Source organism: Penicillium concentricum, assembly GCF_028827145.1.
Source record: "Penicillium concentricum strain IBT 3081 chromosome Unknown utg000004l_segment0_segment0, whole genome shotgun sequence".
In the NCBI taxonomy this organism is placed as follows: domain Eukaryota; kingdom Fungi; phylum Ascomycota; class Eurotiomycetes; order Eurotiales; family Aspergillaceae; genus Penicillium; species Penicillium concentricum.
The window spans coordinates 1,318,199-1,334,938 of NW_026622757.1; the positions used below are offsets into that span (position 1 = coordinate 1,318,199).

The 16,740-nt window shown below is 46.6% G+C and overlaps 8 protein-coding genes across 8 annotated transcripts; 5 read left to right on the forward strand and 3 right to left on the reverse strand.

The window, feature by feature from the left end:
• Positions 1–12: 12 nt before the first annotated feature.
• On the reverse strand, positions 13–4,642 carry N7517_009451 (putative ABC transporter; the record flags this gene model as incomplete). Its single annotated transcript, XM_056727174.1, has 4 exons — positions 13–42; positions 110–3,579; positions 3,636–4,193; positions 4,246–4,642. The coding sequence occupies 4 exons, from the start codon at positions 4,640–4,642 to the stop codon at positions 13–15; spliced, it is 4,455 nt and encodes a 1,484-aa protein (XP_056575746.1).
• Positions 4,643–6,579: 1,937 nt separating this feature from the next.
• Positions 6,580–6,890, forward strand: N7517_009452 (heavy-metal-associated domain-containing protein; the record flags this gene model as incomplete). The annotated part of the gene is made up of 2 exons (XM_056727175.1): positions 6,580–6,667; positions 6,739–6,890. 2 exons carry the CDS (start codon positions 6,580–6,582, stop codon positions 6,888–6,890), a joined length of 240 nt encoding a protein of 79 aa, XP_056575747.1.
• Positions 6,891–7,295: 405 nt separating this feature from the next.
• N7517_009453 (uncharacterized protein) lies at positions 7,296–7,744 on the reverse strand (the record flags this gene model as incomplete). The annotated part of the gene is made up of 2 exons (XM_056727176.1): positions 7,296–7,523; positions 7,583–7,744. 2 exons carry the CDS (start codon positions 7,742–7,744, stop codon positions 7,296–7,298), a joined length of 390 nt encoding a protein of 129 aa, XP_056575748.1.
• Positions 7,745–8,372: 628 nt separating this feature from the next.
• N7517_009454 (SIMPL domain-containing protein) lies at positions 8,373–9,156 on the forward strand (the record flags this gene model as incomplete). The annotated part of the gene is made up of 2 exons (XM_056727177.1): positions 8,373–8,501; positions 8,554–9,156. 2 exons carry the CDS (start codon positions 8,373–8,375, stop codon positions 9,154–9,156), a joined length of 732 nt encoding a protein of 243 aa, XP_056575749.1.
• Positions 9,157–10,009: 853 nt separating this feature from the next.
• N7517_009455 (thioredoxin family protein) lies at positions 10,010–10,561 on the reverse strand (the record flags this gene model as incomplete). Its single annotated transcript, XM_056727178.1, has 3 exons — positions 10,010–10,301; positions 10,358–10,436; positions 10,519–10,561. The coding sequence occupies 3 exons, from the start codon at positions 10,559–10,561 to the stop codon at positions 10,010–10,012; spliced, it is 414 nt and encodes a 137-aa protein (XP_056575750.1).
• Positions 10,562–11,820: 1,259 nt separating this feature from the next.
• Positions 11,821–13,443, forward strand: N7517_009456 (Major facilitator superfamily domain general substrate transporter; the record flags this gene model as incomplete). Its single annotated transcript, XM_056727179.1, has 1 exon — positions 11,821–13,443. The coding sequence occupies one exon, from the start codon at positions 11,821–11,823 to the stop codon at positions 13,441–13,443; it is 1,623 nt and encodes a 540-aa protein (XP_056575751.1).
• Positions 13,444–14,363: 920 nt separating this feature from the next.
• Positions 14,364–15,203, forward strand: N7517_009457 (uncharacterized protein; the record flags this gene model as incomplete). Its single annotated transcript, XM_056727180.1, has 1 exon — positions 14,364–15,203. One exon carries the CDS (start codon positions 14,364–14,366, stop codon positions 15,201–15,203), a length of 840 nt encoding a protein of 279 aa, XP_056575752.1.
• A 1,129-nt stretch (positions 15,204–16,332) lies between these two features.
• On the forward strand, positions 16,333–16,740 carry N7517_009458 (uncharacterized protein; the record flags this gene model as incomplete). Its single annotated transcript, XM_056727181.1, has 1 exon — positions 16,333–16,740. One exon carries the CDS (start codon positions 16,333–16,335, stop codon positions 16,738–16,740), a length of 408 nt encoding a protein of 135 aa, XP_056575753.1.

The following is a 16,740-nucleotide window of genomic DNA, read 5'->3' on the forward strand; positions in this document are numbered from 1 at the left end:
GCATTTCGCTGTTTATCGCCGGTTGAAGTTCAAGAAGCGAGACTGTATCAAACTCAGTTAGCATCGCAACCAGCAAGGTATAGTAAAGATAGAGAGTATATCCACTTACCGCAAGGAACAAGATGGCCAGGTTCGACACAATAAACGCAGCGAAGATACCCAGATCCCGCCACCTGTTATCAAAGGACATGCTGAAGGTCTCGTAGAACTCCTCTCCAATCTTGTACGCACAGTACTTGCAAGCCTGCGCTGCATCATCAACAAGGTATCCCTTACCACCGCGATCAAAGAATGGCTTCATGTACTCGCCACAGGTGAGATTGTCAGGGGCGTTGAAGAGATTCAGCTCCTGCTCTGCACAAACCACATCCCGTCCCTGCAGCTCTGTCACGACCATACCGCCGATCAGACGGGTGAATGGGTCGAGTTGGTACAGCCATGCGCGCCAGAAGCCTGGCATCTGCGGCTTGGGGATTGCAACGCCACAGAATAGAGAGAAGATAATCACGATCGGTGGGTTGAACTGAGATGCGATGAAGCTGTTGGGTGTCAGAGCTGATATCATCTGGCCCAGAGTCACAGAGAACATCTCCGTGATGAGGATTATGAGGAATTGGTAACCGGCTCGGCTGGACTCGGTCTGGAATCCGGGGATGTAGTACAATGGGGCGAAGAAGCAGACGGCGCACAGGAGACTGTAAGGGATTTCGGCGACGACCAGTGACAATGCAAAGGCAAACTGGCTGTAGGTTTTTGAGGCAGATTCGCGGTAGAAGATTAAACGGGCCATGTCATACCGCGGTTGGACCATCTGGAGAATGATAGCAGGCAGGACGGTCACATTAAAAATGACGAAAATGCGGTATTGAAGCGAGGATCGAGAGTCGTCGAGGTTCAAGAATACAAGACCGGTGATGATGGAAATCACAACATGGGTGTAAAGCCTGGTGAAACCATAATTTCTTGAGCGCCAGAATGATAGATTGGTTCGTCGACCGACTACCTTGATCTGGTGCCAGAGAGGTGAAGCGTACTCTCTATCCACCTTATTCTCGTCATGATTGTCCCGGACAGCCTGGGCACGAACTTCCTTGATCTGGATGATTTCCTTCTTAACTGTCTCCAGCTCAGGAGAAGTGCGCCAAATGTCGCCCCAGTCACGGTCTCCGATCCGACGTGTTTGACCAGCGCCAATGGCATCAAGCATCCACTCAGCCACATTAGAATCCGCAGGGCACTCAGCTCCATTGCGACGGAAGTATTCCAGCAGGATCTCGGAGTCAGGGCCAATGTCACCGTGATAGATGCATTCACCCCCTCTTTGGAGTAGAAGCAGACGGTCAAAGCTTTCGAAGAGAGCGGCGTTCGGCTGGTGGATGGTGCACAGAATAGCCTGGCCTGCTGCTGCTAGCTTCCGAAGGAAACGAACAATGTTCCAGGCAGATTGGCCGTCCAGACCAGAGGTAGGCTCATCCAAAAACAGAAGCAGCTCAGGTTTCGCCGCCAGTTCGACGCCAATTGTGACTCGCTTTCTTTCTTCGACCGAGAGACCAGTTTCAGGTGTACCGATAATTGCATCTGCCAGATTTTCCAGCTCCAAGAGGGTTAGGATCTCTTCCACGTAAGCGTATTTTTCCGATTGCGGAGTCTCGAATGGCTGGCGCAGATCTGCGGAGAAACGCAGCGCTTCTCGTACTGTTTGCATGTCCTCGTGAACATCAAGCTGCTCTGCGTAAGATGTACCTCTTTGGAACGCGGTGCCTGGTGGCTTGCCGTCGACGAAAATATCGCCGGTAATCACACCAATGTTTTTTCTTGCCGCCAAAACGTCCAGCAGTGTTGTCTTTCCTGCACCGGATGCTCCCATGAGTGCTGTCAACTTTCCAGGCTGAACATAGCCGTAAACAGAGTTCAGAAGACGTCGGGTACCGGAGGGCACAGGCACCTCGTAAGAGACGTCCTCCCAAGTGAACACGGACTTGGAGGTAATGATGAGGTTTGATCCTGCATCAGACTCAAGAGCTTTTGCCTGTCTGCTTGCTTTCTTCTTCATCAAAGCCTCATTTAGCTCTTTCCGCTCAGCATTTTCTTTCTGGTAGAAAGTGATCGTTTTGCCGCCTGCACCGAATTGAAGTGTTTCTCCGAAATACAAGTTCGAACAGAGGAAACCAATAATCAGGGCAAGCATGATGCCAAAGTTTCGCCAAAGATCACCTTTGAGATAACTGAAGGATTGTGCTAGGTAGTTCGAGCCCGGGATAATTGCCGACCCAGGCTCGCCTCCTGCTAGAGTACAGGCTTGGTGTGCAATGTCGTCATAACCAGGTCCAGTTGGAACGAGTGAGTCTGTCGTACATGTCAGAGTAAGGTGCTTGAACTCGTTGACCATTAATGCAGCGAATCCAAGACCAAAGGGGTTGACGAAGTAAATCCATCTCAGCCACACCTGAGCGCCAGACCACTGGATAAGATATCCGGATGTCAAAACGAAGAATGTGATAATGACAGATGCAAACTTAATGGCATAATCGAAGTCAGGACACAGACATCCGACTGTTCGGAAGAACACTGTCATGGTCACATAGCCCTCGAGGATGATTAAAACGAATATAAAGAACGCCCCGGCATCAAGGACCAGTCCGCACATAAAGTACACGATGATACCAAATACTAGAATCCTTGCGACGGCAAATGCAGTGTCAACCAGAATCTGTGCAATGAAAAGTGCGCTAGGTCGGTAGAACGTGAATGAACGGTGCTTATTGACAATTGAGCGGCCCATCATTGTGGCTGCAAGTTCCGAGAATGCTTGGAAGCCGTTGAACAGCAGACTGATAAACAAAAGACCTCCTCGAGTAAAGGCACCGGCGCTCGTCTTGGGTTGATCGAGCCACACAGTACCCAGGATGATGGCAATACCGACGGAGGTAACCCAAGAGACGGTCAAAGCAAACTTGTCTTGCCATTTGAGGAGGAACTGCCGTTGCATCAAAGCCCAGGTTTGCAGGTGGAAAGGGATCGAGTATACAGATGAGTCAGAAGTAAACTTGCGCTTGGCCTCTTTGTTGGCGATCTCGAAATCATCGTATAATTTCTTTTCCTTCTGGATCTGGGCGCGGTATGTTTTCATTTCCTCGTCTAGCGTTTCACTAAAGACGGATTTGTCAAAGGCTTCGACAAGTGCTTGTGATGTGGATGGCACATTTTCGGCACTTCTTCCATCTTTGAACTCCCTCTCGAAAGGATCAGTGCATCCTGTTAAGTAGTCGGGAGTGGTCTGGCGAGGCTTTTCGCGGAAGCCAAGGCCTTCGAAATATGATCGTGCTTCGGATGTAGGACCGAAGAATACTTGACGGCCATTATCAATCACAAGGACCTTGTCGAACTGTTTATAGATGTTCTCGGACGCTTGGTAGAGGGACACGAAAGTTGTCGTTTTGTATATGTTGGTCAAAATCCGCAGGGACTTGGCGAAATCGAGGGCAGTTGAGGCATCCAGGCCACGAGTGCTGTTATCCCAAGCTAATACAGTCGCAGAAGTGATCATCATCTCTGCAATTGATACGCGACGCCGCTCACCTGTTCTAATTAGCTTTCATTCCCTGAGAGCTGCATGTTTAACACAGGTTTCTTACCTCCAGAGACACCACGAATAAACTGATTGCCGATCACAGTATTGGCAGTGTGCTCGATATTGAACATTTTCAGAAGCAAATTGGTCACTTTTTCTTTGAACTCGGCTTTCGATACACCAAGTGGGCGCTTTCCAGGGGTCTTCGTGTCTAAAGCAAATCCAAGGGTTTGTTTCACAGTCAAGGTGGGCTGGTGAATATCGTCCTCCTGATTGTACACGGCTTCTCCACGGAATCTTTTTGAGAACGTAGCCGCTTCAAAGGGACCATAGAGGACCTCACCATCCACGCCGGTATACCCAAACCGTTGGTTCGCGATCACTTTGAGGAAAGTCGTACAGCCTGATCCGGGACGCCCAAGCACCAAGACCATCTCACCGGGCCGTGTGAGACCTCGGAAACCTTCCAGGATGTTGTACTCTTGGCCTTTCTTTCTCCACCCGAAGAGGTCAATGAGCGTTCCCGGTAGATTCAGAAAATCGATGATTGCATCTGGGAACGTTTTGATATATGTCTTGACACCGCCCATTCCACGAACGGACAGGTTATCCCAGATCACACCTAGGAAGATAGTCAGTACTTATTTGTTCTCTGAATGTGAGCATCTACTAACCGATATGCTTATCTTTGATTCCAGCCTCTTCAGAGGCGACACGATCGCCACGAAGAGTTGTCTCCAGATTCCATGAGTCATCTGACGCCATAGAGCCCTCGGCTTCGGCTTTCTCGATATCCTTAGTGGTAACTGCCATCTTGGATACTCGTGATTCTTGCCTGGATAATCTGTGGGCTTGGTGCGAGATGTTGGAGAATTGTTTGCTCAACTCCGAAAAGTCCTTCTCGGCGGCCGTAACATCGACACCCGTCTGGAAGGAGGTATTGGCCGGCGTGTTGGCGATGCGAAGTTCTTCCAGCTGCCGTCCATAGCTATTTGAATCCAGGGTATCGACATCGGATTTGCTGCTAGTTTCCGCCATGGCCAGCTTGTGGTCCGACTCGACGTTTGTCATTGAAGATCTTTAAATGTGGCGAGGGCCGATCCCGTTATAAACTCTCCGCGAGCACGTCCACAGGTGCTCCCCAAGAGCGAGTGGAATTATTGAATTACTTTATGGGGAGGTCCGAGGAAAAAAATAGAAGGTGGAGTAAGGTCAACGTTTGAAGCCCCTGAAACAAAGCGTTAAAGAAGAAGAAAAAAAGAAGCTAGAAGATAGCGAAGAAGCTAAACCCGAAGGATCCTTGGCTTGAGTCAGGTAGCATCTAGACGAACATACCCAAGTCCTACTAGAGCTAAATTTTTTTACAGGGATAACGAATGGGCTTCGGGATGAAATTACGTCCAAGCAAAATCCCCCATTGACCAAACAAATGTGGGGGTCAACCACAGACGGCATATTCCGCGGTGGAGTGACCAGATTCGAAGATGCCAAGCAGACGGGGTCCTAAATGGGGTTAAAGCGCGAAGAATCGATATGACTCGTGATGACTGCTTATGATTATAAATTGATGTTCTAGAGCAAAAAATATCGATCTGGGGGTGTGGAGAAGAGCCAATTAGTGCCCTCCACTTTACGGGGTATAGGCAACGACAGCGAATACATATATTGAACATGGATATACCCTGATACATGACAAGTCTGTGAGAAGTCAGGGTTTTAATATTTTGACTATAATCTATTTATGCCGTATAGAGAAATTATATTGCAAATCGTCGTTAGAGTATGCCTATAAGGTATTTACACTTAGGCAACTTAATAACCTTGAAATCTCTTCTCTATTCAATCAAAATCGGTAAATTGCAGAATCTTTCTGGATCCATTACGCCAGCACTCATCTGGTTAGGCTCGGGATATCTTCGGGTTAGTAGAGACACCGTTCATGTTCAAAGGCCAGTCGAGAATCAGACACGTCCGAGCATTGATGATATATACCCACTTGGGCGAAACACAATCCATAACTTTGTTAGGTAGCATTCCACGTGCAGGAAATGCGCCACCTTGCATACTCGGAGTTTGTAGACCAATCAATCTTGATATTTCCCCAATTCTCCCTTTATATACCAAACTTGGGTCACAATTTTCTGGCTTTATAACGCTTAGACACTTGTATACTTAGGTATAGGTATCTCAACTTCCTAGGTTATACATAGAAAAGTCGCTTTCACATAGCCCTTACCGCATTTCTCTGCTGTCTACCTATATATTTGAGAAGGGGGAGAAAATATCTCAGAAAAAAGACATGTAAAATATCTAAGAAGACTACCACACAAGGCCGCATAGGCCAAATATTCTTGTCCGGCGTAAAAAAGGAAAAATAACGGTTTAATCACGTGATGATTGGATCACTTATTAGCTATTTCGTGACGCTAAATCTGTTTGATATTGATAAACCCTCTCTTTGATACTAAATTTGAAAGTTCAGTGGCACGTCTTTCTATTTGCGCAATCGTAGAGAATTGTATGGCAACGTGGCGACAAATCTAGCCCAGATTGATAAACTGCCGCCATCCGAAACTGTGGGTCCTCGAGATTGACCTAACGGTCCTGACCTCCATGTTCTTGACCATCTTCATCGCTAAGCTGGATAACACCCGATAGAATACGCAACGAGTGATCCACAGCGTGAGTAGAATCTTTTGCCATATATAGTGGTGAGTGGAAGGAGATTTGTCAGTTGTAAGTTGCCAATCGCACAATTCGCGCAGCGGGCCGGCACCGAGACCAGCCAGCATCAATCGAAGCATTTTACGCACAAATGCCGCAGGTAGGGGAGCGGATAGAAGGGAGAAGAAAAACTAGGCGCTGGTTGTGCTGTAAGCTGCTATTTTTGGGAATTCAACCGCAGCTTCTCTAAAAAGTATATATGCTCCAATAGTCATCTCCCTCCCTCATTCCCTCTTTGTGTCTCTCTTTTCCCCATCAACCTCAGAAATCCCACTATCAAAACCATGTCAAGCCACAAATACACGTTGAATGTCCAGATGGGCTGTGGTGGCTGCTCCAGCGCCATTAAGGAAGCCATGGAAGCGCTGAACGGTGATTTCCCAGTGCTGTTTTATTATCGTTATCATTTTCAGAGCACTAACATCTTCGTTTGTACGCTATAGGTGTGCAGAGCCACTCCATTTCCCTGGAAGAGCAGACTGTCTCCGTGATGGCTGAACCTTCTCTCTCATATGAAACCGTGTTGGAGGCCATCAAGGCGAAGGGCAAGAATGTCCGCAGCGGGGAGGCGGACGGAGTTGCTCAGCCTGTTTGAGACCCTATAAGGTTGCCAGTCACTCTTGGTTTATTTGGAGATTTTTCTGTGCATAGTAGTACTTGTACTATCGGATAGTACTTCTGGTCGGTTCAAGCTTTATGGAAATTAGGAGCAATGGAAAACACGTCCCTTTGGACCCTGTTTGAGCAAGCCTGGTCATGTCCTGATAGCATCAGCTTCAGCAGTTTGGTTATAACAGGTAGGCTGTTTGTAAAGTAGAGTATCAGTGGTCTTGTCTTTACATATACCAGGGTTTCTAAGTATACGCAGCTAAGGTTTATCTGGCGAGCAAGATTCTTGCCCTATCCATAATGTATTCGATCAGGTCTCGACATTCACACTAACACGATGGAAAGACCAAAGAAACTAAGAATAATCAAATTCTCTCGAAACCGTCACCCATCAGTGGCAGCTGTGCTTTCCCTTGCCATCGACCTTTCCCCACCGATTCACTTGCGCCCAAGCCGACAATCCGACACAGATCGAAATCCGCCACAACATCCTACGACTGAATCCCTCACGCCGAACGCCCCAGATAAGGGTCAGGATTGAAATCGCAAGGAAAACATTTCGCAAGTTCTCAATGCCAGCAGTAGCCACCGAACCTGCAAAGAGAAAGTCTAGGACAGTCTAGGAACGACAATTTAGCATATGCATTCAACAGGCTAGTAGCATGGAAAAGAACATACTGGCAGCCAACAACACGAAGACGAAAGCAATGCGGATCCTTCAGGTAGATATTTGACGACAAATTGGAAGGGTCTTTGTAGAAGGGGCGCGTCATGGGCTTGGGTAGACTCGCACGAGGGTTTATCTGATGATTTGTCTGAGGAGCAGTTGTCGCACGACATGTTGAATATTATGTAAAAAATGGGTTAAAAAACAAAATCTTTTCTACATGATGGTCGATAGGTCTATAGATATATGGCTGCGTGATTTTCGCGTGAGACCCACAAGGGGTTGTTTTCCCCTTGGTTCCACTAGTGCCAAGACCAGCTAGTACATATATGGAATAGTAAGTTATTTCAGTGCAAACAGCTCAAACATAACAAGGTGCCACTTGTCTATGACTCCTTTGTCTACTTCATACAGTCTGAGTTATCTATTTGGCAAAACATAGTGCAAACTATAGGTATTTTATGCCTTGGCACTATATAATTCCCTAGTTTCTATCCTATGGTTACCATAGTTTACAACCGTGGCACAAGTATGGCGTCCCTAGAGTTCCTCGGCATAGATGAATCAAAGGGATCTCGGGAGATAGCGAATACTTCATACGGCTACGCGTTCCACTGGTTTGGTGGAGATCTGAAAACTCACCCTTTGTAGAAGTGACAAGGCATTCATCAATACCCCGCAATGCGACTCTATCAACCACAGACACCAAGGCGTTACTAGGGGGCCACTGCCAGGTACTAAACAGCTTTGCCTACTTGGTATGTGTAAGACTACTTTTCTTTTGCAATTTCCAACACAAAAATGACCCCACTCAAGATCGTGCTAGAGGGCAAATCGTCCATCACCCGCCAGCCGGAACGAGGTGCCCTCGTCTTCGTCGTCCATACGAGTGGACCAAGCCGAGAAACTGTGTCCAAGGAGGCGATCGAGGTGTCCAATGAGATCAACAGGCTTTTCAAAAGAGCTGCCACCCAAAACTGAGACTGTTGAAACAATTACAGGCTCACCGGTGACCACTTTCTCTTCCACCTCGCTACAAACAGACTCTAAATTGCCGAGGGATAAGTCGGGCATGCCTCTACCTACAATCTACAACGCGATTATCTCGCTCAACGCACTCTTCCAAGACTTCACGAAGCCTAGCGAAATCATCGCAAAGCTGATTTCTTACCCCAATATCGACATCAAGTCCCTCGATTGGTGTCTCACCGAGGCGACGCAAAAGGCCCTGGATTCCGAGTCCCATGAGAAGGCAATGCGGGGCGCCGTCGAGAAGGCAAACGAGTACACTAGGGTGATTGGAAGAGAATTCGTTGCGGTGGAAATCAGCGAGTTGAGGGGCGGAGGGCAGTTTGAAATGAGGTACAATTCAATTCCACACATGCAGCAGATGCATCAGATGCAGCAAGAACAGATGACTCAGTCAGGCGTACATTACTCATCCATGATTGATCCCCCTGCTTCTAAATTGAATGTCCATACAGGTGCTTCCCCGGGACTTGATTTGGGTCCGCAGTTAACTCGGTACACGAATGCTGTGCAAGTTGAATTTCAGGCTGTACGGAGTTGCGAGGCGTCCTCTTAGATATTTCGAAGTAATTCTTAAGCTAAATTTACTTTCGTGAAGTTTAATTCCATTTCTCATCACTCTATATCCGCTACAATAAATTGGAGAAACACTGCATGCGATCAAAGCAATCGTGTCGCGATCTTCCACATCGAGGTGACCTTCATGCACGAAGGCCAGTCGTCCTACATCTTCAGAGATGCATGTTTTCTTTTTTTCTTCTCCTTATGTATTCTCGGACTGTCTGTACTATATCATTACTCCGAGGAGTCTCTTCTTCAGTATAATGGCGGAAATTCTCAGGATGGTGCGCTTAATGCAGCCGGTAGCTCCCTCCACTTGTGTTAAGATCTTCCTATATAGCCAGGAGGGAGATCATAAAGGTACGAGGTACGAGGTACAAAGGTGTCAGACGTATTGGAAGTTACACCGGTTTCGAGATACGTGAACGTATAGATCCCAGATACTACATGTTACACAGGAACCGCCAGGGCCTCCGGGGCTCCACCCTATGCTCCTTTCTTTACTCGGTGATCAAAAAGTGGCAAGGGAAGAGCACCAGAAATGAAAGGAAACCCATCTCGCACGGCCTAAAACCCGGTGTATATGTATTAATGCCTAAGTCCGGGTCGATCTCGGACGTTGATAACAGTGACCCGTATCTCATGCGAGGTGTGCATGGTGCAACATCAATTGACACGTTTACTTGTATGGAGATACAGCATATAGAGTTATGTCACAATCTCCTTTCGTGATTCATGAATTACACTGATTATACCGATAAACGATCATACGATTGCCCGGGGATAAGGAGATGGATGGACTCCACTCCAAGATTCTCGAAGACTACCGATAGACCAAGGCAAATCGTCTATGCCGAGATCTCCTTAATCTGTGCCTCGAGTTTCTTCATGTCACCGCCAACAACGCGGTTGACCTCTTTGCCATCCTTGAATACCACAAAGGTGGGCATAGCGTTCACGCTCAGTTCCTTCGCGACACCTTGCAGCTTGTCCACATCGACCTGGATAAAACGAACATTTTGGTACTGCTCGCTCAGCTTTCCGACAACGGGAGCGACAGCCTTGCAAGGTCCACACCAGGTTGCGAAGAAGTCAACGACGACGGGGCCGGAGGAGGTGAGGGCTTTGAAGATGACTTGGCTGTTGGGCAGATATTAGAATTAAATATCTTAAGCGCGGAATCAAGAATGACTTACTTGTCGATCTCGGTGACTTTTCCGTGAGACATGATGGTTGCTGGGCCTGAGTTGCGCGACTTAAAGAACAGACGGACAGCTTATGAGGGGTCAGTGGTCAGTTGTTTGTTTCTGTCGGATGTGGGCAAACATCGCAGGACGTAGTGCATGGTAGTACTTACCGATATATAGCGCAGCGAGAATTGCAACGGTTGTGTACTCCATCTTCAGTTGTCGGCGGTTCCCAAGTTCTTTGGTGGAGCGTCGTGTTATTTGGCATGGCACGTGACCTTGAACTATGCCCTATCTAGAGGTACGAGATCACGACATTTGAGAAATACTGATTGGTCTCAAATAGGTCTCAGCTCAAATTGTCTTACCTCCGATTAAGCTAGATATGGGCGTTGGGCTTCGGGAAATTTAATGCGGCTGCAGCCACTAAAGGCTTCTGCCATCAACCTCGGTAAGGACTAGCGACGATCTATCCCTGGAAAGACTATATATGTATCTTATGTGTCTTGAAAGATTAACACTATAAGATAAGCCTCTTCTTCCCTGGTAGCCTTCTTAGACATGATATTTATAGAATCGCCACGAGTTAATGTTTTCCATACACTCCAGATGACCATGGATTCAACCAGACAAATAGTGTGTGGTGCGCTAGCTTTCCCACATGCAATTTTGATAGATCTATGTCGTAGAGACAAAGTTATGTATGTACATAGTTACTTTGTACATTCTGTTCAAACCTTATCGACAAAGATAACAGGGCGATGGATGTCAAAAAATAAGCGGGTCTAGACCTACTACATACCTTATTGTCTTAATTTCAAGCTTCACTGATTTAGGGGGATATGAATTCCGCAGGCTTTGCCACGTTGGTGCATTCGCTATAATATTTTGCACGGTATAAAGGACTTGGTTTGTTATTTCATATCTTCCAGGAGCGTGATTTAATTGCCATTCTTGAGTATAAGCTTGACAAATACCTTGGATGCAACCTTGGAAACAATGAAATCTCGAGATATTGAATTACACCATCACAGTAATAGTATATTCACTACTTCGTACATATGATACATCTTTTCTCTTGACTCAACTTGGGCCTGACCTGACTAGCCTCCCGGCGCGAGGATCTCGAACTTGGGAATGTTTCGGTCTGTGGATTTTCGATTAGCTACAATTTCACCACAATTACTGTGGTATACACTATCTGTGTATGTAGTAGCACCTCTATTTTGTATTGGTATCTCAGGGCTGAGATCCAGCAAGCCTCTCAAGTTGTGCATATGATGTCTCACATTCTTTCCGATAGGTCGCGTACGTATGTTTCAGCACCGGAATGTAGCATCAAGGAGCTCGCTCCAGCAAGGGTTCAATACAAACTTCTACTGCCAGTCTATATGGAGTACGGTCTTTATCAATAGCCATGAACCGATCCCAGAAGCAAAAGTATTCTTCTTTCTATACAAAATCCGCTCGACATGGATTTGCAACACCCAGTCCCCAAAATAGAGCCCGAGTCCAGCACGAATGACAAGCTCACTAAATCCAATACCCACCACATTCCAACAGACAATGTTCCGAGCACAACTGGATCCATGTTGCGCCTCACATTATGGGTCTCGTTTGCCGCATGGATCTCGAACTTTGACAATGGCTACGCCGGCACGGTCTTAATCATGCCTTCTTACAAACGCTCATTTGGAAGCTGCGAGCAAGTCCTAGACCCGAACACGTATGACAACATACAGCATTGCTCGTTGACGCCACTGCAACAATCCCTCATCAGCCTCAACTTCCTGTTCGTTGCCATCGGAGGCGGGATTTCAGGCGTGGCCGGTCAATACGTCGGACGCAGGGGGTCAATCCAAGCTGGATGCGCATTGGCTATCATTGGTGCTGCTGGGATGCTTGGCACCAGCGGAAGCTTCCTTCGCTACATGGTGTGCAGATCGATCAGTGGCGTGGGAATTGGACAACTGATGGCAGCCAGTCTCACTTATGGGTCTGAATGCATCATCGCTAGCAAGCGCGGTCTGTCTCTAGGGTTGTATAATGTTGGACTCGCTAGTGGAAATGTTGCTGCTTTTGCCGTATGTGCGGGTTCTGCTCGTCTGGAGTCAACCAACAACTGGCAGTGGAAGACACCCATTCTGTGCCAAATACCCTTGGGAATTATTCTCGGTGCTGGAATCTTGATGCTTCCTGAGTCACCGCGCTGGCTGATGGGACATGGCCGAGAGGAAGAGGCGCGGAACTCGTTCGGCGTGCTATACTGCCAAAGTCCATATTCGTCGGAAATCACCGCGCAGATTGATGATATCAGGACCAACCTTGCGAATGAGCGCGCAGGCCTCAAATCTGTCTCCTGGTTTGATATTTATCGCAGGAAACATATCGGTCGCACCTTGATATCTGCCATGATCATGGTTGGAGTCGCCATTACTGGTATCCAATTTGTACAACCGTACGCCACACTGTTTCTCAAAGGAGTTGGAATCAGTGACCCATACTTAATCAATGTCATCATTGGATTGTGCATCCTAGGAGGATCCCTTTTTGGTCCCTTCATTGTGGAATACGGCGGAAGAAGAGTTGCAATGCTTTCGGGCTACATTATTATGGGTGTCTGTATGCTCACACTTTCCTCTGTGAGCACCGCTCTTGAAATGAATGAAAGTGCCGAGATAGTGATAGTTGTTCTTCTGTGCTTCTGGGCTTTTGTCTTTGGTGGGACTATTGCTGCAAGTGTTAACCTATCTGCTGTAGAGGTGCACAGTGTCTCACTTCGGACCTTTGGACAAGCCAACACAACAGTATTCTACGGTATATTTGCCTTTGCTGCAACATTTTGGACACCTTACATGTTGAACGCGGATTATGGGAATATGGGTCCCAATGTGGGCTATTTCTATGCAGGCGTGACCGCCGTCATAGGGATTTTAACCTTCTTCCTCGTGCCAGAGACTGCCGGAATTACCCTGGAGCAGATTGATGAGGGTTTCAACTCAGGAATAAAGGCATGGAAAACGTCATTGGCAAAAAATAAAGCCATTGCTTCCATTCACAAACAGAACATGGCGAATGGAAACGTTGGGGCTTAATGAATTATGCTGAGCTGTGGTCAATTATCTATGAATACTATATAGATATAATGTACAGGTTATAGTGCAAAATTCGGAATTATTAGGCCTCATTGGTAGAGCTATAGGGTGTTAAAACTTGCAATAGAAACCTTAAATAGATAGATAACGGGGAAGAGTATAATATCTCAGCTTTCTCTTCTTTTTGCGGTTTCGTTCATCCTGTTTTGGAAGATTATATCACAGCGTCGCGCACGTGATCTTCTGGCCCTAAGGCACACGCGCAACTCCGTTCTTCTCTGAGACAGCATTTACTTGGGAGTGTCGATAGAATAAATAGAATCTCAGCAAAGTTTGAGATGCATACTGAGAACTATTGGCTTCAATAAGCCTGCGGAACAGGACTACATTGTGTCGTAGTTCGAGGTGATGTGAATTTGGCGCAAGTGACAAGACATTCCGCGACATTCGTGCCAGTAGAGTATTAGCTGAAGTTATATCAATCAATATATCGATATATATTCTTAAGTGCACATGGGACGAGCGTTCTGTAACGCTTAAGAATAGAAAGAACGTTTGACTGGTTGCAGCTGAACTTGTAACATGAGACTATCAGACTTCACCTACTCCGACATAAGAATTAAGTTATATTGACTCTATGCAGTCACAATTGCCTAATTTGGGCCCTTTCTGCGTTCAGACGAAACATCTAAATTGATTTCTCTCCTTCCTCTTCTTCCCTTCCTTCTTTCCCCTCGCATCCACCACGGACACTTCTTCAGTCGCAAAAACGTACAGTCTTGATCGCAAAGCACCACCTAGAGTGAGTTGATTACATTTCTCTGGCAGAAAACTAGCATCTGCTAACAATATCTTCCTCAAAGCCGAAAAGCTCAGTCATCACGCTCATCTTTACCACCGCCTCTGCGTACCCGACTACCATGTCGTTCTTTACTAATCCCCCTCGTCGCGGTAGACATGATGCCGGCTCTGGACTCTACCCCCCGCCACAAACTCAGGCTACTGATTTGCCCAAAGAGTCTCCCGTGACTCTTCTGAATATCACGAAGCTCAAGTCAGAGTCTAGCCTTACGGTCTGGGGCAATGAGATCATTCATGTCTTGCGACCTCTCAAGCTCGATGCGCTCGTGGCCAGTGATCTTCCGAGGCCCCACCCAGAAGACCCCGACTACAGCAAATGGAAGTTCTGGACTCTTGTTGTTGCTAGATGGCTATTCAATCAGGTGGATACCTCAATTCAACACAAAGTGAAGGCACACTCAAACGACCTCGCTTTCGCCGATGAGATATTCAACGCAATCAAGCTGTTGAGTCTTCACAGCCAGTCTAAGTTCCTTGCGAATGAGGTGAAGCGATGGGAAGAGCTCAAACGAGAGAATTTCTCTACGCCCGCGGAATTCATCATGGCTTACCAAAATCAGTACAATCGTCTGAAGACAGAAAACCATGAGCCGTCTTGTGATTTTGCCCTTGGCAGACTTCTGCAAGAGCTTCACGGAGAAGTGATGAAGGTTCCGTTCATCCAAGAAGAGGTCAAGGATTTGAGACGGCCCGTGAACTATCAACTTTTCGTTTATTACTGCAAAGTCTTGATCGATGAATCCCGCAAGCCCACCGTTTCAGCCGGCCCCTCTGCTTCTGAGGATGCCAGTGTGGGGATTTATGGAGAATTGAGAGGCCGAAGCTCAAGCCATGGACGTGACATCTCCTACCGCGGCTGGAGACAAAGCACCAAGGGACGCGGCCCGGCATGGGAATAGGTGATTTGCTCTATGTACTGCCCCGATCTTGCAATTAATAAGATCATGAAAATGGGCAACTGGAGTTGAGGGATTCGAGAAATCTGTTATGGGGTCAGTCAAAAAAGAAAGAAAACCCAAAAAAATGTTATGGCTAGAGATTCCTGGGTGTATCCTCTTAAAGTCAAGGTCTCTTGAAACAAGATTGATAGCAATGATACAGGAAATAGCAATGGAACCGATTATCTCCCTCATAATTTCTATTTGGCTACATTGTATGAGAGTAGAAACTTTGGTTTCTATTTGCATTCTTTCTAGTTTAACGCGAATTTCAGAGATTGGCCGATTGAATACACATGACTTTGAAATTAGGATTAAGTCAAATATTTCTAAAGTACAGAACATAATATCTCGTCTGAGATATTATAGAGCGGACCCTTCGCCTAGAGCAAACACAGTAACAGCTGAGGTCTACCATCTCTTCTGATTATATATTTCTATTTTCGTTTTATTCAACAAGTCCACTATTGCTTGTGAAAACTTCTAGTTGAGAGTCGCCTCCATCATTGGAGTCGTAAGAATGCTTATTCAGACACAGTTTTAGACCTCGGGATTCGTTTGCAGGTAATAAAGTAGCCAAATGAAGGTTTTCATCAGGGAAATTATAGCATATATCGTTATCTTTGTGGGACGTGAATTATAGTAACAATTGCCTCGGAAGACACTAAGATAAAATGATAAACATAAAAATTGTACGGAGTACATATCTCGCTGTCCTCAGAGTATGCACTGCGGCCCAATTATTGACTTGGTCATGGCCTGCATGGCCTGCATGGCGGGGATTTAGCTGCACCCGTTGTTCTGCCCACTTCTTGTCCACGTCTTTCTTCAACGCCTTAGCCTAGCAACTGCAAACGAGCAGCAACATTGACAAGGTAATCGTAGTGAGAAAGGTTTAGGCAAGGGAGATGCTGGTGAAATGTTCTGCTGATGTTCATCTCGATGCAGACGAATACGAGGATGACGCTAACGCTCAGGTGCCCAACCACGCTGCTGACAAAGACCCTAATAATGAATTTGGAAAGACAATGATATTTAAATGTCTCAGACCAAGAATAAGCTGGTATTAACGAGGCCCCAAAATATCAAGATGATCGCAATAGAACCGAAAGGGAAGCCGCTCGGGCCAACAATAACAATAGTGACGATCGAGCCGAGGTCAAAGCCTAAGACCACGACCAAGCCAGAGGCAAAGAGCAACACCAAACTGGAGACAAAGGCAAAATCGGATACAAAGAGCAAACCTAAGCCGGAGGCAAAGAGCAAGTCGGACACGAAGACGAAGAGCAACACAGAGATAAAGAGCAAACCAAAGACAGAGGCAAAGGCCAAGTCGGACACAAAGGCGAAAAGCAAGCCAGAGACGAAGAGCAAGCCCGAAATAAAAACAAAAACAAAGCCAGAAACGAAGGCAAAAGTCGAGCCGAAGAAAAAGACAAACCCAAAGAAAAGGACATTGATCAACCTGGGAACGGCGACGAAGATCCTGCTGGGATAA